General features: G+C 38.9%; 2 protein-coding genes and 1 long non-coding RNA gene across 3 annotated transcripts; 1 reads left to right on the forward strand and 2 right to left on the reverse strand.

Moving 5' to 3' along the window:
• The first annotated feature begins 664 nt into the window (after positions 1-664).
• Positions 665-4,744, forward strand: LOC133723218 (uncharacterized). The gene is made up of 3 exons (XM_062150034.1): positions 665-2,365; positions 2,417-2,537; positions 2,715-4,744. Exons 1-3 carry the CDS (start codon positions 665-667, stop codon positions 4,742-4,744), a joined length of 3,852 nt encoding a protein of 1,283 aa, XP_062006018.1.
• Positions 4,745-5,048: 304 nt separating this feature from the next.
• LOC133720923 (ubiquitin carboxyl-terminal hydrolase 5) lies at positions 5,049-14,588 on the reverse strand. Its single transcript, XM_062147414.1, has 12 exons — positions 14,351-14,588; positions 14,027-14,233; positions 13,733-13,937; positions 13,517-13,612; positions 12,019-12,435; positions 9,648-9,788; positions 9,403-9,573; positions 7,504-7,761; positions 7,263-7,411; positions 6,388-6,963; positions 5,510-5,783; positions 5,049-5,419 (listed from the first exon to the last, which is right to left on the reverse strand). Exons 1-12 carry the CDS (start codon positions 14,470-14,472, stop codon positions 5,237-5,239), a joined length of 2,799 nt encoding a protein of 932 aa, XP_062003398.1. The 5' UTR covers positions 14,473-14,588; the 3' UTR covers positions 5,049-5,236.
• Positions 14,589-20,470: 5,882 nt separating this feature from the next.
• On the reverse strand, positions 20,471-21,092 carry LOC133722453 (uncharacterized). Its single transcript, XR_009852746.1, has 2 exons — positions 20,749-21,092; positions 20,471-20,670 (listed from the first exon to the last, which is right to left on the reverse strand). It is a non-coding gene; the product is annotated as an uncharacterized LOC133722453 (long non-coding RNA).
• Between the last annotated feature and the right edge of the window lie 4,422 nt (positions 21,093-25,514).

Consider the following 25,514-nt stretch of genomic DNA (forward strand, 5'->3'; position numbering starts at 1 on the left):
ACCAATGAAGGTGGAGGACCAAACAAAAATACCAACAAGGGATCTAGATTTGCTGTATTGCAGGATGAGGCTGCTATGCCTACTAATGAATCTGAGACCATTGCTGAGAATACTACCAAGCCTTCAACACCCCCCCCCCCCCCCCAATCGTAAAATTGTGGACTAGTTTCCAGGATAAGAAGAAGAATTTCACAAAGTCTAGCTCTGCCATGGATGGAGTACGTTCAGTAACCAGTGACTCAGGTCCGAGTGCCTCCACCTCTGGAATCATTAAAACTGTGCAAAGAGTCCCAATGAAAGATGTGTCCAATGTTGACACTTGCAATGCTCCAAAGCAGGCTATGCAATATCAAAGGAAACCCAAAGGTACTATTTCTTCTAATCCTAAACACCAGTCTCTTATTTTCAAAAAGCTCTCTTTTGAAAATGCTGATACTAATGTGTTTGGTAATGGAATTTCTGCTATCTTTGGTCATTGCCCTCCTGAGGAGATATCTATGTGTACTGAGAAACAACAGTCCAATAATTGTGCCTCTGATTGTTTTGTTGAAGAGACCTTTGCTGCTAATAACTTTTGATTAATGATGATAACCTGCCTTCCTCAGCTGGGGAAGGTGTGGTTGATAATTAAATGGGGCTTCTACCCTCTCCTCCCTAAGTGCTAATGGATCACATCCTATTTTGGAATTCTCGTGGAGCTGGGAGTGAGAAATTTAGATCCTCTATTCAGGATCTAGTTAAGATGCATAAAGTTGACTTGCTTTTTGTTTGTGAACCTCGTATTCAATTTGAGAAGGCTAAGAAATTGTTACTTTCTCTTGGATTCCCTGATTTCAAAGTTAGGGAAGCTAATGGTTTCTCTGGTGGTCTTTGGTTCTTCTGGAATAGAAATAAGGTTACTATAGACATTATTGATACCACCTTTCAATCTATTTATGTGAAAGTCTCTTGGAGTGGTACTCAAACTTGGATGCTTACTGGTATTTATGCTAGCCCCTGTAATACTTCTAGAGGTGCTCTATGGAGTTATTTAGATAATCTCTATAAACATGTTAATCTCCCTGGAATGATTGTGGGAGACTTTAATGAATTGTTGTCTTACTCTGATAAGATTGGTGGCTCCCAACTTTTTAGATTTGGTGGCTTGCAGGATTTGGTTGGTAGGAATGGGTTAATCGACATGGGTTATCAAGGTGCTGACTATACAGTTAAAGAAAGACTTGATAGATGCTTTTGTAATTGTGATTGGAGGATCCTTTTTCCTGATGCTTGTGTTGTGCACTTGGCTAGAATGAAGTCTGATCATTGCCCTATTTTAGTCAAGCTCAATCATTGCAGGAGTTTAATTAGGAGAAACTCTCCCTTCAGATTTCAAGCGATGTGGATGCAGCATGATAACTATATGGATATGGTCAAGGAAACTTGGAATAGCTGCGCTGGGGATTTATTCTCTGAAACTGCTACTCTAGCTAGATCTCTAAACACCTGGAATAAAGAAATTTTTGGCAATATCTTCAAGCAGAAGAGGATCCTTCTGGCTAGAATTTGTGGCATCCAAAAAAGCCTGGGAAGACAAAATATCCCTTTTCTCTTGGATCTTGAGAAGGAACTGATTGCCAAGTATGAACAAATTAGAGATGCTGAGGCTCTCTTTTGGAAGCAAAAATCTAGAGATAAATGGCTATGTGAGGGAGACAGAAATACAAAGTTTTTCCACCTAACCACAATGATAAGGAGGAGGAGAAATAAGATTGATGGCCTCTTTGATGCTAATGGAATTTGTTATGATAACCCCACCATTATGAAGCAGACTGCTGTTAGCTTCTTTAAAAATTTATTTTCTGCTGCAACTGGGCAGGATTTGAGGTTTCTTATTCCTTGGTTATTTCCTGATGTTGATGCAAATGATCTTCGGTTAATGAATAGACATGTCTCTGATAATGATGTGCATGATGCCTTGTTCAGGATTGGAAAGCTAAAAGCCCCTGGAGCTGATGGATTCCCTACTCTATTTTATCAACAACACTGGTCTCTTTGTGCTTTTGAGACCAATGTTGTTATTAATGCCTTTCAATCTGGTAAAATTTCCGAGGGCCTTATTCACACTCTCATCACTTTGGTGCCAAAAACTCAAGCCCCTCAACACATGCATCTGTTTAGGCCTATTAGTTTGTGTTGCACTATCTACAAGATAATCTCTAAGATCATTGTTAGCAGAATCAGACCCCTGCTTGGTGAGTGGATAAGTCCAAATCAGGTTAGCTTTGTTCCGGGTAGACATATCTCTGATAACATCATGATTGCTCAGGAAATTTTGCATAAATGTAAGAACTCTAAAGGTGCTAAAGGCTTTATGGCTTGGAAGGTAGATTTGTCAAAGGCTTATGATAATCTTAGCTAGTCTTTTATTGAACAGGTCTTGTATGAAGTTAATATTCTTGTTAAACTAGTTAAACTCATCATGAGCTGTGTCTCTACTGCTAGTTATCAAATTATAGTTAATGGTGAATTATCTGAATCTTTCAAGGGTGGCAGAGGTATTAGGCAGGGTGATCCCCTCTCTCCTTACCTGTTTGTGCTTTGCATGGAAAAACTTTCCCACTTAATCAGGTCTAATGTTGAGGTTTAGCGTTGGAAACCAATTCAATCCTCCCAATCTGGCCCTTATGTTTCTCACCTTTTCTTTGCTGATGACTTGATTTTATTCTCTGTAGCTAGTACTAATCAGGCCAGGGTCTTAAAGCAATGCATGGATATTTTTTGTGGTCTCTCCGGACAAACTGTGAATGATAAGTCCTTGGTCTATTGTTCTCCTAACATCAAGAGTGGCACTACGAAAGCAATCAACATGATCTGTGGCTCTACTCTCACTGATGACTTGGGTATCTATCTTGGTATGCCTTTGATTCACTTTAGAGTCACAAAAAATACCTATGCTGGCCTTGTTGATAAAGCCCAATCTAGACTGGCTAGTTGGAAAGGAAAGGTTTTAAACATGGCTGGACGTCTGACCCTCATTCAATCTGTAAATTCTTCTATTCCCATTTATGCTATGCAGACTGCAAAGCTTCCTATGAAATTATGTGACAAGCTTGACAAATTAAACAGGGATTTCTTATGGGGTGATACTGAACAGAAGAGGAAGGTCCATCTTTCTAGCTGGGATCTTGTTTGTAGACCTAAATGTAATGGTGGTCTGGGGATTAAAAAGACAACTGATATGAACAAAGCAATGCTTGCAAAGGCTAGTTGGAGAGTGACTCAGAATGAGCAGGGATTGTGGAACAAAATTTATAAGGAAAAATATCTTCACTCTGATTCCTTGCTCCATGAGAACTATAGGAAACCTCCCAATTGTTCTAGTACTTGGACTGGTGTTGTGTATGGTGCCAATCTGTTAAGGAAAGGTCTGATGTGGAGAATTGGAAATGGTGCTAGTACCAAGTTTTGGGTTGACAGATGGACTTCCTGTGGTATCCTTGAAAATTATGCTCTGAATCATGATACCATTGATATTAATTCTCTTGTGCAGGATTTCTGGATTAATAATGATTGGAACCTGCCTATGTTACATGCTAATCTCCCTGTTGACATTGTGGATAAAATCACTGCTATCCCTCTAGCTATTAGTGACTTGCCTGATAAGCTAATTTGGGGAAGTACCTCTTCTGGCATTTTCTCTGTTAAATCTGCTTACAAGCTCTTGTGTGATGATCAAGGATATCAAAGCTATGGATGGTTGAGAAACTGGTCTCTTCCGATCCCTCCTAAGCTCAAAATTTTCCTTTGGTCCTTTGTCTCAGGCAAACTCCTGACTAATGAGCAGAGGGTGATCAGAAGGATTGCAACTAACTCTTCTTGCCAGTTCTGTACTAACACTCATGAATCTATGTTACACATATTTCGGGACTGCCCTAAAGCGAAACAGGTGTGGCAATGTTTTAATATCCCTCCCAATATGTTGACTACATTCAATTTATGTTGGAAGGATTGGATTTTGGCCAATCTTCTACAGAAAGGCTATTATATGAGGAAGCTGAACTGGAACACCTTCTTTATCTTTTGTTGTTGGTTCTTATGGAAATGGAGATGTAAATGCGTATTTGATCCCAACTTCTGCTATCCTCACAATCTTGCTGATGTAGTGTTTAACTATGCGGATGAGTGGACTAGGGCCAGTGATAAGGCTAGTTTGAAGAAAAGAAGCTATGTTGAGTTGCTTTCTTGGATCAAGCCTGCGATTGGAGTTCATAAGCTCAATGTTGATGGATCAAGAACCACCAATGGTTCTATTGGAGCAGGTGGTGTTATAAGGGACAATACTGGATGCTGGTGTGGTGGTTTTATGATTAATATTGGTGTTGGTGAAGTTCTCCTAGCTGAAGCTTGGGGTTTGTTCCATGGTCTCCATCTTGCGTTGAGCTTAAAAATTTCCAAGCTAGAAGTCGAATCGGACTCTGCAATCTTGATCAGCCACATTCAAAATGACAATGTTGATTTACATCCTCTGGGGACCCTAGTCATGAACTGTAGGAAGCTAATGAATGAGTTTGTCTCAATTCAGATCAAGCATATCCATCGAGAGCGCAATTCAGTTGCTGATCTCTTAGCTAAGAACAACACTCTTCTTGCTAAAGGGGTCTGCACCCTCCATGATCCTCCTGCTTTAGTCACTGAAGCTCTCCTAGATGATATTGTTGGAGCTCCTAGAGCTAGAAGTTTTAGTGCCAGCAATGCTGGCTAGTTTTCTTTCTAGGCTGATTGCCCCTTCTGAAAGAAAGAAAGAAAAAAAAAAAGGCAACCTCCAATCTAATATCAAAAATAAAGAGAAGAAAGAAGAGAAAGGACTCAAAAGGAGGGAGAGGCGCTGCTCACTTCAGGGGCTTCTGTTGGGAGTTTGGTGGTTGCAGTGTCATTATTTAGAATAAAAAACAAGTAATAAAAGTGAACAGCTACTAGTTTGGTACTAAGCATACTCACGTAAAGTACTACCAAAGCACGATTACAAACTCCGCCATTTAAAGATCTAGTCGAAAAACACACCGCCATTTAAAGAAGATAATGATATTTACTAAAAAAAATCTCTATGATATTACTAAAACCCTAAACATTTGATACTAACATTAACACTCAAGTTAGATAACCTAGCAGTGATAGGCCCAACAGGCGCATAATGATTAGTAAACAAGACAATAAAATACTTAAAATTACAAATAAATCACTGCTTCGTTCAGTACTACTTGTCTGAGGCAACTTTGTTGTCACCTCCACAGGATAGGACTCCATTGCTAACAAAGGAATCTTCACTCTTTACCCGGCGATAAAACAGTACATATGCTGCAGCTGACTTCACATCTTCTTCATTTATGGGTGATATATGACTGTCATCAAAACTATACCATCTGTTCTCATCAAGAAGCTGTACAACAATAAATTAGATCTCTGAATATTATTCTATGAACATGAACCAACTGTGGCTGATATTTGAACAAAATTATTTCCTGCTCACCTTGATATGTGCAGTGTAATGCCCACTACCCATGCTACCATAATGATTGGTCAAAGCATAGAGTTCGTAAAGCTGATGTCCAGAGTTGCTTTTGTGAGCAATGTAATTGGTTAGATCAAAGTCATGAATGGGAAAGTTGACAAATGTTTCCAGTTTATGCTTCATTGACCTGCTGTACGAGAACCTCTTTAGATGGATGACTAACACTTCGGGAAGCCTCCAAAGATCTAGCTTTTTACTTGCTTGTCGCCGCTCCTTGCACTGGGGACAGTACCTTCACCAGATATATTAATAGAATTATCTAGTGATTATATAACAAATGAACTCTTTTAGAAAGAGATAAATCAGAGTTTCACAGAATACGCATAATTTAGCACTAGTATAACAAGTGTTGAACGAGCAACTGATATTTCACAATCATTTCAAATGCCTCACTGAGAGGTGCTTCACAAAGAAGGAAATATTGATTCCTGATGAATAAGCTGAGATGGAATCTGTGGACTAACAAACTTATTCATCTGTAAAGTAACAGTACAAACTTGAAAGGCAAATTGCAAGCATGCAGATTTTGCCCTTAAGATTGTCCGCCAGTTCGCATAATCTTCTGTAGTCCAGTAAAGCAATAGTAAGAGGTGGAATTGTCACAGAAATTCAATTCAGGGACCTTTATTTGGCACTGATTTCGTATTAACCAGATATGCATATGCATATGGATATGTGTATGTGTGGGACTGTGGGTATGCGTATGAGTGTGGGCGTGATTGCGTGTTGTGTGTATAGTTCATACAGGATTGACACTGCAAAAAATAATTCTATCTTAAACTATTATTGACCCATTATGTTAAATCACCACAAATAACAACCCACTAGAGACTTACCACATATCTTCAGGCACCAGTGGTTCTTCACGTAGAAATGCTTCAAGGCAAGTGTACAAGGAGAGAGGTTCAGTGCGGGCTTTCTTTGTTACAGGTCCATACTTAAAAACTTCTGGCAAGTTTTCCAGATAATGGGTATGATATTTATCTAAAAGCTTCTGTGACCAATCAGCATATACTAGTATTGATGTTGATGCCGAAGGCAATGTGATAGCTTTCTCTTCCCCCACTGAGAGATCAATGCATGCGTTACTTTCATCCACCAACTGAAGAGACAACTTTAGTGATTTCACTGGCTTAGAACTGGTGATATCATTATTCATTGAATTGGATATAGCGGAATCAGTACATGCTTCACCACGCAAGTTTCCAGAGGGGTTTGATGCCGCTATTGCAGATCTTGCACCAGATATATCAGTATGATCCAAACTCTCAGTTCTTAGCATTGGAGAAAGCATTGTATGAACCATGTTCTGTATGTTGCCTCTTGTGATTTCATCATCACATGAGATAGCCGACAGAAGAGGTGTTCCATAAGGTAGCCATCCTGATGTGATATGGCCATCACTAGTTCCTCTGGAGACAATTGAAAGTTAGTTGGAGCGCAGAAAATTATCAATATGCCTGATAACACAAAGTTTAAGGGGCAGAAAACAAATGAACTTTTCCACCAATATTATTAATTAAGCAACCAGCCTTTATTCTGGATGCTTAACCTAGGTAAGGAATAATTGGTTAAGAGTAGAAATAGTCACTCCAGGTAGATTACTTTGGGATGTGCAGAAAACAAACTTATTCCCAGTAAGCTTTCTGTGTAGATGGTTTTAAGCAAGCACAAAGAGTACTACAAGGACAAAACCAAAGTATATACATACTGGTCCTTACGACGGTGTATCAACTGAAGATATTTTGTGTTCTTTGCTGACTTTTGAACCTTGTAAGCAGCAAGATGATCATCATCTTTGATGGTAGATAATAATATTAATGGGTCTTCCAGAAATCGCTGAATCATGTGGTTTTGTATCTGTCAATCACAGCTTAAACAAGTTAAACTGATAGCATGCATTCATTGAGAAGTTCAAAAGCATAAGACTTGAAATGCAGTATGCAGCAAACCTCAACAAGCAAAAGCCTCTCACTGTGCTTCACAGAGCTAGCATTGCTAAGTGCCTGGATCAAGTCCCGGCAACGTCCCTGTTTTGGAACTGTAACAGTGTAAGCAGATGGCAACGCACTTCCATTGCATGAAAAGACTGTTACTGTCATTGTTCTAGTTGTGGTGGGCTGCAGGGGCAATGATAGGTACATGAAGGGATCAAATGTAACAGAGACTTTGTTACAAATGGGGCAAACCAAAGTTGATTTGTATTGGCCCTGTTAACCAGATACAGAAAAATGCATCAAAACTGCATGTCCATATCAAGGATAAATAATGACAATCTATCAGCATTCAACGATATCTCTAATCCTTGGAGATAATGATCCGAAGCAATAAACCTAAATAAGTAAAATATTTGAATATATAGGGAAATACATCTGGAAACTTATACATAATTATATACGCATAATACAAGATCATAAGAAAATGCCAAGAGAAGTCGAAAAACATCATTTGTATATTCCATTAATGAGAAAAATTGACAAATAGAAAAAGTATTCATTGAAACAGCACACATGGAGCAGATCATAATGAAGGATACAAAAATACATAGAAGTCACAAAGAGATGTATAATCCACCACATTTGAACTCAGGCACCAGTTCAGCCAAATGAATCGTAACTTGTCTTAGACTCGTTTGTGGTTTCTTCAAAATAGACTTTGATGTTCTTCATAGAAACAAACTGAGAATCTCAAGCAGAAAACGTAGTATTGCATATCATTAGTGGAAGCGTCACCACATTAGCCAAGCTAAGTGTTACATGTAAAGAAAATCAGCACAAAACAGCAAAAATGAACAAAAAAGAGCGCGAAGAAAAACTTACAAACAGAAGACTACCCTTTTCTGCTGTAATTTAATCCTCCACTACAAAGTCAAGAAAGGTACCACCAGCCATCATATGTGCACTCCACTACTAGCTATTCTGAAATTTATACCATATCTCTGGCTTTTTTGTCTATTTATGTTTCCATCTTAAGCCACCCTACTGTAACCCATCCTCAAGCTAAACCACATGACACATTCAAATGAAAATTCTAAACAGATCAAGGACAAGATTTTAGAACACATTAATGAGGGGCACTTATGAGAGCAAGGAGTACAGAAACGCCTGAGGCATCCCTTGAAAAAGTGTGTCTCTCAAGGCGTTAGTTTTTCTCAGGAAATGGTGCACTTATGAGGGGCATTAACGAGAGGCACTTATGAGAGCAAGGAGTACAGAAACGCCTGAGGCATCCCTTGAAAAAGTGTGTCTCTCAAGGCATTAGTTTTTCTCAGGAAACGGTGCACTTTGGTCCAAAAAGTGTGCTTCTTGCACTCTTTTCTTGGAGGCTATACCTCTGGGATCTAAAACAACAATGACTGAAACCCTTAATCCCCTTTCAGATCTCAGCTAGAAGCAAAAATTGCTAACCTACTAGCTTGGAGGCATTTCGGTAAACCCCAAAAGTGGTTTTTTAGTGTTGTTGGCAGTCAGAAGCAACTTGGCTATCATAAGAAGTAGAATTCAAAAGATTAGTGCATCAATTCAACTGGTAATGTGAACTACCCTATAAGCACACCCAGATTAATAGTTCAACCGGAAAAGAACTCAGCATACTCAAAGGCATAGCTCTCGCTTTACAATTATACCACATAATGTTAAACAGTGACACCATCATTTAAAGATGTCTTGCAGACCATATCAAGTAAAACATAACCGCAAAAAGAGAATAATGAACAGTCACCTTCAGTTTTAAATAACTAGAATAACACAGCAATAACCAAGTTGTAGCAGCACTGACATGTGTATGCATGAAAGTAAAACAGTTGCTAAACCAGTAATTTATTGACATCCAATGTTTTCAAAAATACTCACTTGGCATACATCGACGATTATGGAATCATTACGAGCAATGTGGTTTGCCCAATATTCATCAGCAACTTCTTCATCAGGCCGACCATCAGCATCTTTAGATTTTATATAAGGTTTCTGTTTCACACGATTCAGATCTTCATGAAGACCATCTAGCAAAAAAGCCAAAAGTTCCTGAAACAAATAGCATCTGGTTAATGAATATTTCATGCATATGTTGGTGAAAATAAAATGTCAAAGTACCAAACCTGAGAATCATGTTGATTGTAACCACTGAATTGGGGGGCAAAACGAGCAAGTTTTGTTTTAAAAGGTCGAGGAGCAACTGGTGTTCGTCCGGGTGCCCAAAGCTTCCGCAGTAATTCGCCGAATGCTAGAGCTAGCTCACCCTACAGTATGACGAATTCACGTCAGTAAAATTCTGATGCGAAGAAGAAAACATCAATACAATTTTGCGTAGACAGAAAAATTAATACCAACTAAATACATCGTAATAATTGCTTGGTTGCAAGCATCAGCAGACTAATTTCAACAATATAACTACAGCAAACCCCACAAGTCAAGTGATGGTCAAAGTACTCTTTGAAAACATAATGGAGATCAGAGGCAGACTTATGAATGTGTCATCGTTGGATGAAATGATAGAGCAATAAAAACTAGACGAGTAATCATTTTGATCTGCTGGAGTCTTCTGTTGCTAGTTGTTTCATTAGGATGCATATTCTTTGTATTGGGTAATGATTTAGTTTCACCAAGACATAGTCTGTCAGTCATTAATATTTAGACTTTTAGGATTCCTAGAGTCATTAGCCTCAGTTTTTTAATGCTGGTCTGTTGATGGTATCTTCTGTAGCTCTATATAAGGGGCACTACGAATATCTGAAAATTAGTGAATTGGATTGCTTCTTTAAGGAAGGTGTTTGACTGGAGGACAAGTAACCAGAAGGAATTTTTTCTTTCTTTACTTTTTTTTTTTTTTTTGAAAGGAAATAGCTTTTTATTAAAGAAACAAAACAGCATAATACAAAGGAGCGAACAAGAATTCCACAGGAAATACTAAGGAAGACAGGTAGAGCATTAGATTAGCAGCTCAACTGACTTTAAAACAGCACAGACTATGAAACCTAGACCACAATGCTTGACAATTTAAGATAATAGAGGAAAGTGTACAATCTTTAAATTCCCCAGATATAGATGCCCAGAACTTTACTCTCTCCCACTGATCTTCCATCTCTGCTCCACCATATGCTTCAAAAATCCTTTTATTTCTTTCCATCCAAACCACCCAAACTACAGCTAACAGCCCGCAGCCCCAAAGGATTTTGGCCTTTTTTCTTATCTCATCAACTACCTCATTTGCCACTAAAACTGCGTCTAAAATCTGTCTCCCTATTATGAAAGCACCCTGAGGATAAGAGATATTATCACCTAACACCTCCCTTAATCTCCACGCCAACACCTTTTGCACTAATCTTGTACAAGCTTGTTATCAAGCTAATAGGCCTTCTGTCCCTAAACTCACTTCCTCTTTACTTGAATAAAGGTTTTGAAACGATTATGATTTCTTCCTCTATCAACGCTTCATCATCAACAACTATGCCACTGTTTAATTCTAATTTTTTTCAATAAAATTTCTCTCCTGCCATTAACTGACTTATGGAGGAACCTTGTATTGCTATCCCCTTCTTTGGCCCATTTTGGTTTAGCTTTTTGCCTCCAAAATATCTCCTCTGAAGACTCGCTCCTCCAACCACCCTCTTAACTGTTCCCTCTCCCTTCTTTTGATCAAGCACAGATCTACTCTCCTTTCTTTGCCATCCAGCTCGTTTATTCTTGCCTCCACCTCTTTCTTTTCCTTCCCAACATCTCTGAAGGTCTCTCTGCTCAAATTTTTAGTTTTTCCTTTAAACTCTTCAGTTTTCTCATGAATCTAAACACTCCCAGCCATGACAATTTACTTCAACCCACCATGTTCTAAAATTTTCTTTGGAGGGGATGCTCAATCCACATATTCTCAATCTGAAAGGAGTACGTCCCCACATACTGATTGCGCGAATTGGAGTGCTTGGTTAGAGAAGAAGCAATAAATTGTCCAGATTGCCCTTAGATGACAAGTAACCACAACACCACTTCCCAATGCAACAGCGAACTTCACCTTGACCTTAAACACACTACCCTTAGGTTGTCCAACATTACACATATTTAAGGACAGGATAGAGAATAGGGATAAATTACGTTAAGCTGAATATCAATCACCACAACCATTTCCCGATGACTACGTCAACTAGTTTTTGTTTTGAACAAAATACACGAATAAAAGAAACAACAGTTGACAAGCTACCACATAATTTACAAAAATAATGTTATAGCTAGTTGACTAGAGAATAACAGGAAATATATCCAATAGCCACTCATACTCTTCTGCTTACTGAATTTTCCTCAATAAAGAAAGTCCAACAGAATAAAGGTAATTTAAGTAGTCTGATCTAATCATTTCAGTTTTTTTTTTTTTTTTTTTTTTTTGGGGGGGGGGGGGTGATAAAACCTACTAAACTGATTGTGCTTTAAGATTAGACAAAAAGTAACCATTTCAAATTAAATAGAGTATTAGAAACTTACGCGCATACCCAGAGTGTTTTCCCAGTTTATCTCTTGATGATAATCTTCCCGAAAATATCTGGCGAACTCTGGTGTATGAACAAGGCATTGTATAGCACTGTTCATAAAACAAGTATTCCCTAGGTTCTGCAACCCAGTCAAACCACCAGACGAACCTCTTGTACTAACACCGATTGTCCCATAAGTAGTATCCAATTCTCTAACTGAAGTCAGGCTTTGACTTTGTGCAAGCTCTGTGTTATAGCTTCTTGATGCACCCTTGCTTGCAGATAAACCTCCAGCAATCGACAAGCTTGACTTAGAAGGCTCTACAAGAACTGAGGCAGCTTCCTTTTCTAAAGATCCATCGTAACGAACAGAACTTGTGTATCCACTCGGTCTCGTACCATTGTCAGGACTAAGGACCTCCACCAGAATCTGTTTTTGTTGACCAAAAGAAATTCATTTACCAGAACATATAAATAATGATATTTTGTGCATCAACGCTGAATTAACTAACAAGTCCCCATGAAAAAGGATGATACTATCTTGTCCTTATGGTGATTGTTCAAAGAAATGCGTACAACATTATGAGGAATTTCAAAGAAATCACACCTGTCTTTAGAACGGTAATGAAGGGCACTACATGCATAAAATGTTTATAGGCTTAATGTGGAATGGGGAAGAGACTTGGCTGTCAGTTGCGACAATTGTGAGTTTACTGCATGCTTATTTAATGTACATATTACTGTATAAGTACTATTATTTGATTTTTTTTTTAAACTACACTTCCCAAGGGTTATAGCACAAGGAAAAGAAAATTGAATAATTATATATATATATATATATATGTAAAGAACAGATATATAACTACCTCCATTCCATAGAGTTGTTTTTGTTCATTTATTCCGAAGGACTATGAATTTGCATATGAAGTACAAAAAGAAGATGCTTACGAGGACTAAAAATAGATCCACCATATAATACATGAGACCCATCTCAGAGAGAAAGCGATCTATAAACTATATCATACATAAGACCCATCCAGATAAAAACTCTTAAAACATAGTATTTACTGCAATACAAAACTTTTACAAGCAGACATGCAAAAGACAATAACTAAACAGTTCTATTTCTGGTGATAGCTGAAGTAATGTAACTACACTTGACCCTGTATAAAACAAACTTAAATTCAAACTTTAAGATCCCATGATACATTTGCGAACATAGGAACTTCAGATGTCGTAAATCGTATCCAATGCAAAACAAATGCTCTTACAAGCCGAAACACTTGTATTAACTAAGAAAGCATTATAACAATTTGACCTTGTTAAAAGCAAACATTGATTCAAACTTTAAGAGCGCATAACACATTTGTGAACCAGATAACAACTGTGGTCAGTGTCTGCTCTAGCAAAATGTGCCATCATATGCAAAATATGAAATCCTATGCTGAAGCAGAATCTCACAGAGAGGTTAAGAAAAAACACAACAAGTACTGGAAAATAATGTTACCCACATCCTGGTCCATTTGTATATTCGCATCATCAAGTGTTTTATCAATGTCGGTCATGAGGGCATGTTGCTTGCGTCCATAGAAATCCCAAATGCATACCTGCAGGGAAGAAATTCCTAAGTAGCCAATACTGGGAGTAGTAAAGGAGCTGCTGAAGCGAAGAATAAAATTAAGAACTAAACCAGATATAGTGACTGAAACATAAGAAATTATTTGTACTTGTTCCGGGCTAAGATCAAAGATTTCACAAGCTCTTCTGTGAAGCTCTCCAATTGTTTCTTTCTTGCTTATTCTTATAGTCGAGAGGCCGCCTTTTGGCACCACAAGCAATTGGAGACGCAGAGGGTAGACTTCAACAGCCATCTCTGTGTGAGAAGGACCTGAACTAATGACTCTCCTGGGTAATGTTGGCCCACCTCCATACCTAGAACATGGCATAAACTCATCATCCGATGGTTCTAGTTTTGAAAAGAAAGGCAGGAGATGTAAACACAAAGTCACACACACACAGACCATGTATGCAACTGGTTCCAAACTTGTTGCGGGAGCAACACATAGTCACGGCCTTCTAATAAAGTATCCTGTATCTCAATGGCGTCGTCGGATATCAAATCGGAATTATCAATACCAGCAGGCCTCTTGAAGCTACTTGAATCACAATGCTCTGAGACATCGGGCTGTTGTTCTTGGTTCACATAATCAATCCAATGTTGCCACCATCTGTATTGATAAAAACCAAAACCACATGGATTACTATGAGTGAGTAACCTAACCTAACATGTGCCAATCCAAAACATAAATATAAATATAAATATGAGAGAGATAGAGAAACCTAACCTTTGGGTAATCAAGAAGAAGGTATCGCCCTCTTTGGATTTGGCTTCGGCAGCCAAAGCAATGTCTTTTATCAAAATCCTCTCTTCATCCGGACTCCTCCTACACATCGACACCTCCGCCATCACTCGCCGCCGCTGCTCTCTGCCTCTGCCTCTGCCTCGGTCACACCGCCTCTCTCTCTGGCTTTCCGCTAACTCACCCGCAACCAGCCCAACTAAACTATAGTTTTCTCATTTTCAATCGATTTCATAAATTAATGAAAGATTATATTACGATTTTTTTATAGAAAAAATAAATACATAAGTAATTAATTAAATATAAAGACTATTTAATTTCTTCTTCACCCAAATTTAAATTTATTACTATTTTTTGTTGTCTTTTCGTTGTCTCCTCATAGTTAATTTGTTATTCAATTCACAAAATCATTAGTGTAAACTTCATCAAAATCTTTGCAATACCCTTTGTGAACACCGCTAACTTCATCAAAATCTTTGCAATACCTTTTGTGAACACCGCAAATAAAAAATTTAAAACACCGAAAAAAATCAGTCTCTTCTTCATTGCTCATAGTTGTAAATTTACTAATATATTTACATGGATTAAAATGGAGAACATTGAAATTGAGAGAAACTTTTTTTTTTTTAAATGGAAGTAAATTAGATTATGATTTTATTAGGAAACTTTAATATATTTTACTTTTTTATTGTATAAATTAAATGATGTTTTAGGGAATCAGAAATTGAGAGAAAATTGCTGTGTATTCTCATTGATAATAGGGGCCTCTTTATATAGAGGATTACAATGCATAAAATCCAAATCATACAAGGAAAGGTAATCATACATTGAAAAGGAATATCTAGATCCTTCTAATTAAACCCTATTACCACTAGGTCAAGTAACCTAGGGTTTGGGCCAGACACACAAATAAGGATTTACTTGAACACTCCCCATTGTGTCGCCCAAACGCGGTGCTTCTCTCATTGCCTCGCTAAAAACCTTGCTGAGTAACAAAAACTCAGTGGGACAAAAATAACTTCGGTCGAAGGGGAAAAAGAGCACAACACACCCTTCACGCTTCGAGATTTACATGTAGACATCTCCCCCTGGTGTTTGCGCCTCCCCCTGATGACTACGCTCATGGGAGTTTAGATAATTTTCGCAAGCCAATTCTTGTAAGTTGCAACATGTCTCTCGAATGTGGATTTGGGCAATGACTTAGTAAACAAGTCTGCCACATTGTCCTCAGATCGAACCTGGTTTACTTTGATCTTGAGGAGCTTCTGTTGTTGCTGATTGTAGAAGAATTTGGGCGATATGTGCTTGGTGATGTCGCCTTTGATGTAGCCTTGCTTCATTTGTTCAATGCAAGCATCATTATCCTCATAAATGCTTGTTGGCTCATCTGTGGTAGACTTCAGACCACAATTGCTCCGAACATGCGTAACTATGGATCGAAGCAATATACATTCACGAACTGCTTCGTGAAGAGCAATAATCTCTGCATGATTTGAAGAGGTAGCGACTAAGGTCTGCTTTGTAGACCTCCAAGATATCTCGGTCTTTCCCATGGTGAATACATAACCAGTTTGGGAGCGACCTTTATGTGGGTCAGAGAGGTACCCAGCATCAGCAAAACCTTCCAAAACATTTATATCGTTTTGGGGTGGGGAGAGGGAACGCAGTACACCATGTGTGGCGTCCCCGGCACTTGATGGGTCCGAATCCATCGTCTGTCTGTAGGGATAGAATAAGCTCATATCAATCGTACCACTTAGGTATCGAAAGATATCTTTAACACCAGTCTAATGGCGTCGTGTTGGCGCAAAGCTATATCTAGCTAACAAGTTCACAGTGAATGAGATGTCCGGTCTTGTGTGTGTTAATAATGCGCCTATTGCACTTAGGTAGGGCACTTCTGCCTCTAGCACTTCTTCATCGTCATCTTTTGGACGAAATGGATCCTTCTTTAGATCAAGACTACGTGTAAGACCCCGGAAATTCGTTATTTATTTCTAATGGTTTCCGGGAATTAGTAAAGTGTTCGGTTGTACCATTTCGTGGCTCGTGAATGGAGCGGAAGTGTTTCGGACGAATTGTTAGTCGAAGAATATGGTTTTAGGGGGGTGGCAATGGTTGACTTTTTATACGTTGGGTTTCTCCGAAAACTTCCTTCACGAAAGTCGTAGAGCGCGTCGATACGAGTTCGTGGACATGTGGAACGCGGAAATCGGAGTTCGTATGAAGAAGTTATGGCCGTCGGAAAAACTTTCCATTTTGGTATATATGGGATTTTTTCGGAAAAATATCAGAAAAATCTGACTTTCCATTTTGGGAAAGTTTTCTCTCTCCTCTCTCCCGACCCGGTTTCGCCCCTCCCACTTCGCCGGCCGATATCTTCACCTTCCGGCCACCAATCGGTGCGATTTCAAAGGGAATCCTGCTCTCCTCAGTCCCCTCTACACGTCTGTGGTGGTTATTCGTCGTGGGAAGCACCGTACACGGCGGTACAAGGCCGAGAAGTTGCACGGTGGAGCTGCAGATCGCCTCAAATCGCCGGCCTTGGTTCTCCCATCTCCGGCCACTATAGCTCGAGTTCTTTGAGGGCTTTTCTTGCCCAGAGGACGTAGATGCTTCCCTCCAAGCGGCTTGCAACGATTCAAAGTGTGGAGGTCGAATTTGGAAGATTGGGAATCTAGGGTTCATTGGTTTTCTGAAATTGCGAGGTAAATTCCGGCCAAATGGCTTTGATTCTGACTTTGTGCTAGTTATGAATGTTTTAATTGGAGTTGAGATGAAGAACTTTGATGTTGGAAGTTTTGTCAAATTTTGACTTTGGTTTGGTGGCGGTGCCGCCACTGTGGTGGTGGTTTCCGGCGGCTTCCGGTCACCTCTAGGGCAGTTTCTGCTCCTCATTGCGATCTACTCGTCGATACGAGCATTTCAATATATAGTTTGTAATTTTTGGAAATCGTATGAGCATGTTATGAATTTTCCAAGTTTTAGGGTTTTTCGGTTCGATCGGTTTTCTATCCGTGAGGATTCGGCTGTCCGATCGACTTGTAGTTTTGATATAGTGATCATTGATGTGTTCCGAAGACGTTGGATGGTCTCGGATGAGGATCCGACTGTGGATCGTCGTATAATTGTGTTTTGTGAATTGTGTGTTTTGTGTGGTATTGAGTGTGACCTTGATGTGATTAGGTGATTGACGGAATTGCGTGAGCGGAGTTTGGATGATTTTGTGCTTGTCTTGGTATTTATGTGAAGACGCAGCTGGAGTTAGAGGTGAGTAAATCTCACGTGGTTCATTTACGAACGGATTTATTTATTACTCGGAATTACTTGTTTAGTTGTTAAATCATTTTCAAAATAAATTATTTGTTTTAAAATATATGAACTTGATCGACAACGGTTCATGGGTAGGTTAAAACAATGTTTTGATATAAAATGATTTTTGAGAAGTATAATTTATAAAACTATAGTTGGTATTAGTGGTCATTCCTGCGTGAATGACTACGTATATATATATTTACGTGGAATATATATATTGGATGGTGTGACATTGGTGAAGTAATGATTGAGAGTTGATTGGATTATTATTTCGAGCATTTACTCTTTACGGGAATACGATATATCATGTAAGTGTTGATTTTATTGTGCTGTAGAGTTTATTGTGTTGAAGGGTATTTTGAGTTGAGTGTAGCGGTATACAATTCATCATGTGGGTGATTGATGTAATTGTATTAAAAGAGTATTTGGAGTTGATGGGTGATCATCTACTTTAGTCAAAGTCGATGGGTGAACATCGATTTTCGACTTTAGTTTGAGATTGATGGGTGATCATCGGCTCTAGTGTGAGTTGTTGACCTGTGTGGTGATCTGTGTGATGACCTGTGTGGTGACCTGTGTGGTGATCTGTGTGATGACCTGTGTGGGTGTGATGAGCTGTGTGGTGGTTGGCGTTATTAATGGATGTTTTTAGTAAATGTTTCTATTTATTTCTATTATTGTATTGTTTGTTTTCTTGGTAATCTCCTGAACTAAATTCTATGCAGGGATTACTGTTCTGAATTGATTGTTTTAATGTAATTCCCTGAACTAAACTTTATGCAGGGATTACTATGAATTCTTTTGTTTGTTTTAATGTAATCTCCTGAACTAAGTTATATGCAGGGATTACTATTTTCTGAATTAATTGGTTTCATCGTAATCTCCTGAACTAAACTATATGCAGGGATTACTATTGTGGTGACTCGAGAGGGGGTCCCACAGCGCCGCGACTCCGAGCCAATGAGGAATCGACATGTCACGAATGGCATCTCGATAGCTCATCAACCCGAAACCGCAAGGCCTTTTGAGTTTAGGTTGTTGGTTTACAAAACACTTTCTTGGACAAATCATTCTAGCAACCTAACAACACATTTTCAAAAGCGGAATTCGAAATGGGCTAAGAGTTTTGGGCTTGCGATCGGAGCCCAATTTGGAAAATAAAACACATCTCTAAGTAACGACAAGTATGGGAGACGCGCCCCAGGGTTACGGGTCTCCCGGAATTTTTGTAAACGAGTAGGAAATAAATAAAAAGTAAATAAACAAGCTACTACAAAATCCGATTAAGGACCAAAACCTTCTTTTGATAAAACTAAAGAGAAATGCGCCAAGCCGTGCCATGTGCCTCCCCTGTACGCTTCCCGACCACATGCTCGAAACCTGCACACTATAGTAGGGGTGAGCTTTCGTCCTCGCATGCCCAGTAGGGGCCGACCCAACCATGCTAGGTTTGAAAAATAATATACTTGAAAATATTACTACATAATATTGTGCACGTTTATCGAAAAATGCTTTAAGAAAAGTGGCAACCACAAACATTTGTTTTCTTTCATAAAACATGTGCAGTATGCTTCACACACTTGGAGCTCCGAGATACTTACCTGCCGGCTAAAGTAAAATAAATCAGTGACCGACTTGGTTCGTCCTGAGTACGAGAACCAGCCAACTACTCTGTAGTCTTTGTGACTACAAGTAGCGAAAGTGTCCATTTCCTGGCTCTGAGTCTCCTATGACTGGTTCACTGTCTGTATTTACCTTTCCTTGACAAACATAGGAGCACAGCCCCCTCCGGAGGTTCACGGTTATCGACACCGTGGGATCCCTAGGAATCTACGCGTCTAGGTCCCATTCACTTTCAGGTCACAAGTACACACATACAAGGGTACAGTATCTCAACATGCAAGTCTAGCCTCGGTTTTTCACAATTTGCAATTATCAGTTCTGAAAACACATGTATCACGAGGCATCGACTAATGAACAACCAAAAACGTACTTGCAGGCAACATAATATTATACTAGAGCATTCCACATATAACGAAAAGCCTCTAACAAGGAAGGGACAGCTCACCCTACCTGGAATTGGAGTGCTTGCCCACATTCGGGTTCGTTCCCGACTTTCGATCCTTTATCCAAATCCAAGTGCACACGCTCGGGTCCTTTATAATAAAATTTAACCAATAAGTAACTTGACTTCACTATAACTCAACTAACCGAGCAACCAAAACATTTACTTAATTTCCTTATAGTCCAACGAATTATCTTTTGATCGAAACAGCGATCTAGAGCTTATGCTTGAAAGAGTTTCTTTTGGTAGATAAAATCTATTATCCATTCCTAAATAATCCAAATCCAAATGACATAGCATTTGAATCATTTAGGATATGGTGATCACACTTGGCACTTTCACCTTCTTTTGTTTAGCACTTTTACTTTAAGAAAATAAATCACAACTACCATTCCCGAATGATTTTGTTTACTAAGTTCATTCCGGGATATGATAACTACGAGAATACTTTCATTGTTTTTGTTTCACTAACTTTAATAGAATAACTTAAGCGTAAGAAATCCACCACTTTCTTTGTCAACAACTTCTCAATATTAACATCAATCATAACATTTAGCTTATGTCGTAAAATTGATCCAATCTCAATTTTCAAACTGTTTAAGCCTTTGACCCAAAATGTCATCTTAAATTTACCTTTATTTAATCCATTTTCCAAGCATTCAACATCATGCTCAACACTCACACTTTTTACCCATTTCTACAATTTCAATCGTGAGTCACAATACTAAGACTTAACCGAGTCACATAGTTGCTACTAAAAATTTCACACATTAACCATACTCATTCATCGATCAAACAACAGATTACAACCATAATAGTTTCACCAAACAGCAGATTCAAAACCCGGACCCTTACCAATTCTTCTTTTCCAAACTGAAAGCTAATTCCAAATGCTGCAATCCACCACCCATAGTCGTGTAAACACCTAACCAATACCAGATCATTAATAACCAAACCTTGACCATTTCGGTATCCCAAAACAGAACCTGTACATGGTTCTTACCTTCTCCAGTTTCAACTGAAATTAACCCAGCAGCTCCTCCTCCTCCTCCAAAACTCCAAATTCCCGAACTCCACATACCCGAAGTCCTCCAAAAATGCAGAACTCCTTCAACCTCAATTCTCAAATCAAACAGCAGTTGATTAGGGCTTCTCAATCCACATCGAAAATCAGGGTTTTAACCAAGAGAGGGTAAGATAATTACCTAATCGAAACTATCTGGAAATTCGGCATCCATGAGCGGTGGAGCTGCGGTGGCTCATACGCCAGCAGTGGCGCGTGAAGCGCGTACGGCGGCTCTGGTCTGAGTCGGAGGTCGGGGCCCTAGGGTTTTGGTGTTTGACAAGGCGCTGATGATACGCTCAAAGCAAGCGCATAATTTAACCCTGAAAACATCGTTAGTAGTATAAGCAAATAGGGATCGTTCTATTCCGGGGATTGAGGGTACACCTGTCATTGTCAAACAATTAAACAATTAAAATTAAAACAAAGTATAATATTCACAAATGTATTCACAAAATATAAACATTTTACACGAAAAGGGGGGATTTTGTTTTTGGTTTTTTCGAAAATGAAACTAAGTTAACAAAAACAATTAAAATGAAAAAACATAAAAATACGAATGGAATGAAGGAACAAAGATCAAAACCGAAACTTATGATTAAAATTGATTCAAACCCTAATATTGTTCATCTAAGTCATGAGAAAGGAGTTGATCATGTGAAACATTCGAAAGCAAATGAATTCCCATTTTTTACTTTTCAATGCTAATTAACCTAAGCGAAAGCACCTAGATTAATCCTATCAAACATGCAATCAAACCCTAGAAAGCTAGTCAATCATGTCATGTTTAACGCATTACACATAGAGAAAGGCTATCAACTCAAGTGTACAACTTAGTATGGAAAAGTCCACCTAATTGCAATTCTCTTTAATTAAATTCGATCTTTGTACAAAACCTTTACTACTTTGATTCAAGTTTACACAAAACGAAAAGTCGATTTCATGTTCTTAAACCTAGCACCATTCATATCGAAACCCTAAGTGTTTGCAACCACATAAGATTAAAATACAAAAGTTATCTATAACGCAAATTTAATTAAACAAACCCACATAAGCAACTCTCGAATCACAATATATGAATCTGAAAATTCTCAATTAATCATAAAAATTCCAGAAATAATACTTTGTTCAAACATATATGTCAACTAGTTCATAACCAACGAAATTCAAAGCAAAGGTTACAAAGGAGAATAGGATTACACCGTGGATGAAGATGAGATGGATGATTCACGTTGTGGATTCTTGAAACTCGAAAGCAAGCTTCAAGGATGGCTATGGATGGAAGTGCTCACGGCTTCTCTTCTTCTTCTTTGGCCTTGCTTGAACTCGTGGAGATGACTAAACTTGAAACTAGAGGATGGAAAGGAAAATGGAAAGGAAATGGAGAGACAAAGAAGATGGAATGGATGAAGGAATGTCCTTTCTTCTTTGTTGTAGCCTCTATTTATAGGCTACCAAGCAAAACTATTTGGATTTAAACAAATGATGATATGTTAGGTTTGAGCATTTAAACATTAATGGAATTTATTAGGTTTGAATATTTAAACACTAATGGAATTTGTTAGGTTTGAATATTTAAACACTAATGGAATTTGTTAGGTTTGAGTCACTTTCTACTCATTTTTCCTTCAATTAATTCTCCACCAAGACTTCAGATTTTGCCCGTGACTTCTTCATATGAAATGATCCATCATGAGTGTAGATCATTCTGTAAAATTTTCAGAATTTATCTCCATGTGTTTGGGCCGGAATTTCTGCTGGACTCCTTACAGGTCCAGTTTTCCAGTTTTGCTTCTGCAGAAAATTGGGCTGACTGTTTGAAGGCCTTCCACTTCTTTTTGGCTCTTGCACTCTTCATAAGAAATGTTTCTTAGGATGTCTAGAATGGATCTGGAAGGTTTCAGCTCATTTGAAGTTCATTTGGTCAGGTGGTCGCTCCTTCTTCCTTGCTTGGCTTGGTTTCTCCTAGCCGGAGTAGGAAAATGTGTAAAGTTGACCTTTTTAGTGCATTTCCATTTTTCTCCATCATTTTATGGACCTAACACTTATTTCATCATCATCTACTCCAATGTACCTAAAAATAAAAATTGAATTAAAAATCGATTCGTTAAGGAATTAACTAAGCAAAATGTGAGGAATTAACTATTAAAATACCACATTAAAATGCTCCTATCAGCTGACTCGATTCTTGATGGTGGTTTCGCTCGGTTTGAACTGGAGGCCGGAAAACGAAGACATGCAGAGGCAATACTCCGGTGACGATGCGTGCGGTAGTCTTCCGGCGTCGATCGTCAGCGAAACTTTGGGGTTTCAATGCTCGGTTTGGTCTGGGCACGTTGGTGTCGGCGGTGTGTTGAAATGATGGTCGGAGATGGAAGCTCTGGCCGGCCAACCCGGCGGGACTGTGGTGGTCGTCTGTGGAGATTAACGACGATGCTTGGTGGTGATCTCAGTTGGGCTTTGGTCAGATTTTGGTGCTGGTTCGATTAGTGGTGATGGTGTGGTGAGATGGTGGCCGGAGCTGGAGTCTCCGGCGGTGTCAGAGAGAAGGAGAACGAAAGAGAGAGGTTGGGGTCGATGCATGGCTTCAATTTCTCTTGGGTTTGGGTCGCATCTTCGTGCTGCATTGATGGGTGGTGGCGATTTTGCAAGGTGGTGGCCGGAGATAGTGGCTTCTGGCGCTTGCAGAGGGAAGAAGAAGAAAGAGGGGACGAGAGGTCGGGAGAGAGAGAGAAGGGAGGACGCGGCTGCAAGGGAGAAAAAGGGAGAGTTTTGGTTTTAGGGTTTCCCATTTTTCCTATTTATACTTGTGTACGTGAAATACCAATTTTGCCCTTGCGATGAATTACGAAACTCTCCTAGCTGATTTCCTTCGGGTTTTTGGGCTCGTAACTTTCCTTTCCCTTGTCCTTAGTAATTTCTCGACGTCGTCCTAAACCTAAAACTCGATTTCGTTAGAACTAAAAATTAAAATCGTCACTACAAGTCTTCTTTTCAAATTTGCTTCGACGATCTTTGCTTCAATGAACTTTAGTAACCTTCTAGGCCCAAATGAAAGAAATCTCGGCCCAAACCTAAATCATAAGGCCCAATAGGTGGTCTCGATACCAAAATAATTTCCAAAATAAATTCCTTCACTTAAATTACCTTGCGGAAAAATCTTATTGGCGAAAAATTACATTCTAAAAATTAAACAAAATTTTCGGGGGCTCACACTCTACCCCCCTTAAAATAAATTTCGTCCTCGAAATTTGCCCAATACATGAATAAGAGAGGTTACTTCTTTTCACCTCGGGCTCGAGTTTGCACAAGACATTGTTTTACCTTCCTCTGATACTTTTTGAACCTTTACCATTCACATGGTACATCTTACTCCACTTATGGGGACGACCTCATCAAACTCTATAACCATTTGTTTTTCGCAAATTGCACTTTTCCTCTATCACATTGTGTGTGTATGTGCAAACATTTGATTTCATTGTCTCATCCAACTCCTCTGAGCTCAATGCCATATACAAAGACATTATAATTTTAGCCTTTCCGAATAATTCAAAGAGTCTTATAACAAATCGGGGACTAACACTTAGTCACCCACTAATCTCAATAACCACATACTGCAAAGCAGTGGCAAATCCACTCGTCGACCTCATTTCCACAACTAAATGACCAACATTTTAGTGTAAGAATCCTCAAGCATTACTTGTAAACAATTCGCGTGGAATGCCCCGTCACACATTATCTTACACAACACAATGACATTCGTAAAACTTTCACAATTCGTGCTTCCATTAATTTCATATCCCCATTCCGGAGCTATCTTTATCAATTCAGTAAGTGTTCCTATCATACGTTCCATAGGATACACTTTATTCCGTGAATCATGCTTCTTTTCGATTAGCAACTTGCTAAATAGTAACTTTGTTGCAACCATGCAATAATAGCTTACTTTTCAAAATCACTGAAAACAAATTGACGTCTACGCTCAATTCCCATTTAACGAGAGTATAAAATTACTCGGGAATTTGAGCCTTAAATATAAGTGGCAACCAAGGAGAGAAACCGAGCTTTCTCCATTGGTCAACCTAAATAAGTTTCGTAAAGCGTCACTACGAATGACACGTCAACGATGTCATCACTGTCGTCCGCCTCGTAGTTATCAACGATCTTGGTTGTCATACCTCATGCACACTTATACGTAGCTTAGCGGATACTGTTTACTCCATGAACAAACAATTGTGGCAGCTTGTACATATGACGTCGAAACCAAGCAAACGATTCAGTAAATTCGATGTCACATTGTGAAATCGCAACACCTAAGTACCTACAACACGTCATGAGACACCAATCAATAGGTCGCTTGGCATTGACCAAACAAACCGTCCAATGCTCAAGGCATCAAGTTGCAACAATACTTTTCGCTAAGTTTCAACGAAATTCGAGGATCACCAATCGAAGTTGACTCCTCGAGATTTGTAAAGTTCGTAGCATTTCCATTAACGGTCTCGACCTTGAACTATCATTTTCATCATACGAACTCGTTTGATGTCAATACTCAGAAACCAAGTCATAAGCGCTCCTTCAATTTTTGGTCAAGCCAAAACAGTTGAATCGGTTACAAGCACTTTATTTTCTTGTGTCCTCGTCCGACAACAAGAAAAAGTAATTTCTATATATTTTCCTCTAAAGAAGTCGTTTACTTTCAAAGT

This window comes from Rosa rugosa, chromosome 7 (genome assembly GCF_958449725.1).
Source record: "Rosa rugosa chromosome 7, drRosRugo1.1, whole genome shotgun sequence".
In the NCBI taxonomy this organism is placed as follows: domain Eukaryota; kingdom Viridiplantae; phylum Streptophyta; class Magnoliopsida; order Rosales; family Rosaceae; genus Rosa; species Rosa rugosa.

What these genes read in the sequence shown, in the direction of transcription:
- LOC133720923 (XM_062147414.1), bottom strand. Translation starts at nt 14,472, where the DNA reads ATGGCGGAGGTGTCGATGTGTAGGAGGAGTCCGGATGAAGAGAGGATT. An exon ending in TGGAACCAGTTGCATACATG is followed by an intron (nt 13,938 to 14,026) that starts GTCTGTGTGTGT and finishes GCCATGTTCTAG; the next exon opens with GTATGGAGGTGGGCCAACAT. An exon ending in AGAGGCTTTTGCTTGTTGAG is followed by an intron (nt 7,412 to 7,503) that starts GTTTGCTGCATA and finishes TGTGATTGACAG; the next exon opens with ATACAAAACCACATGATTCA.
- LOC133723218 (XM_062150034.1), top strand. Translation starts at nt 665, where the DNA reads ATGGATCACATCCTATTTTGGAATTCTCGTGGAGCTGGGAGTGAGAAA. An exon ending in AAGGCTTTATGGCTTGGAAG is followed by an intron (nt 2,366 to 2,416) that starts GTAGATTTGTCA and finishes TTTATTGAACAG; the next exon opens with GTCTTGTATGAAGTTAATAT. An exon ending in ATCTTTCAAGGGTGGCAGAG is followed by an intron (nt 2,538 to 2,714) that starts GTATTAGGCAGG and finishes TATTCTCTGTAG; the next exon opens with CTAGTACTAATCAGGCCAGG.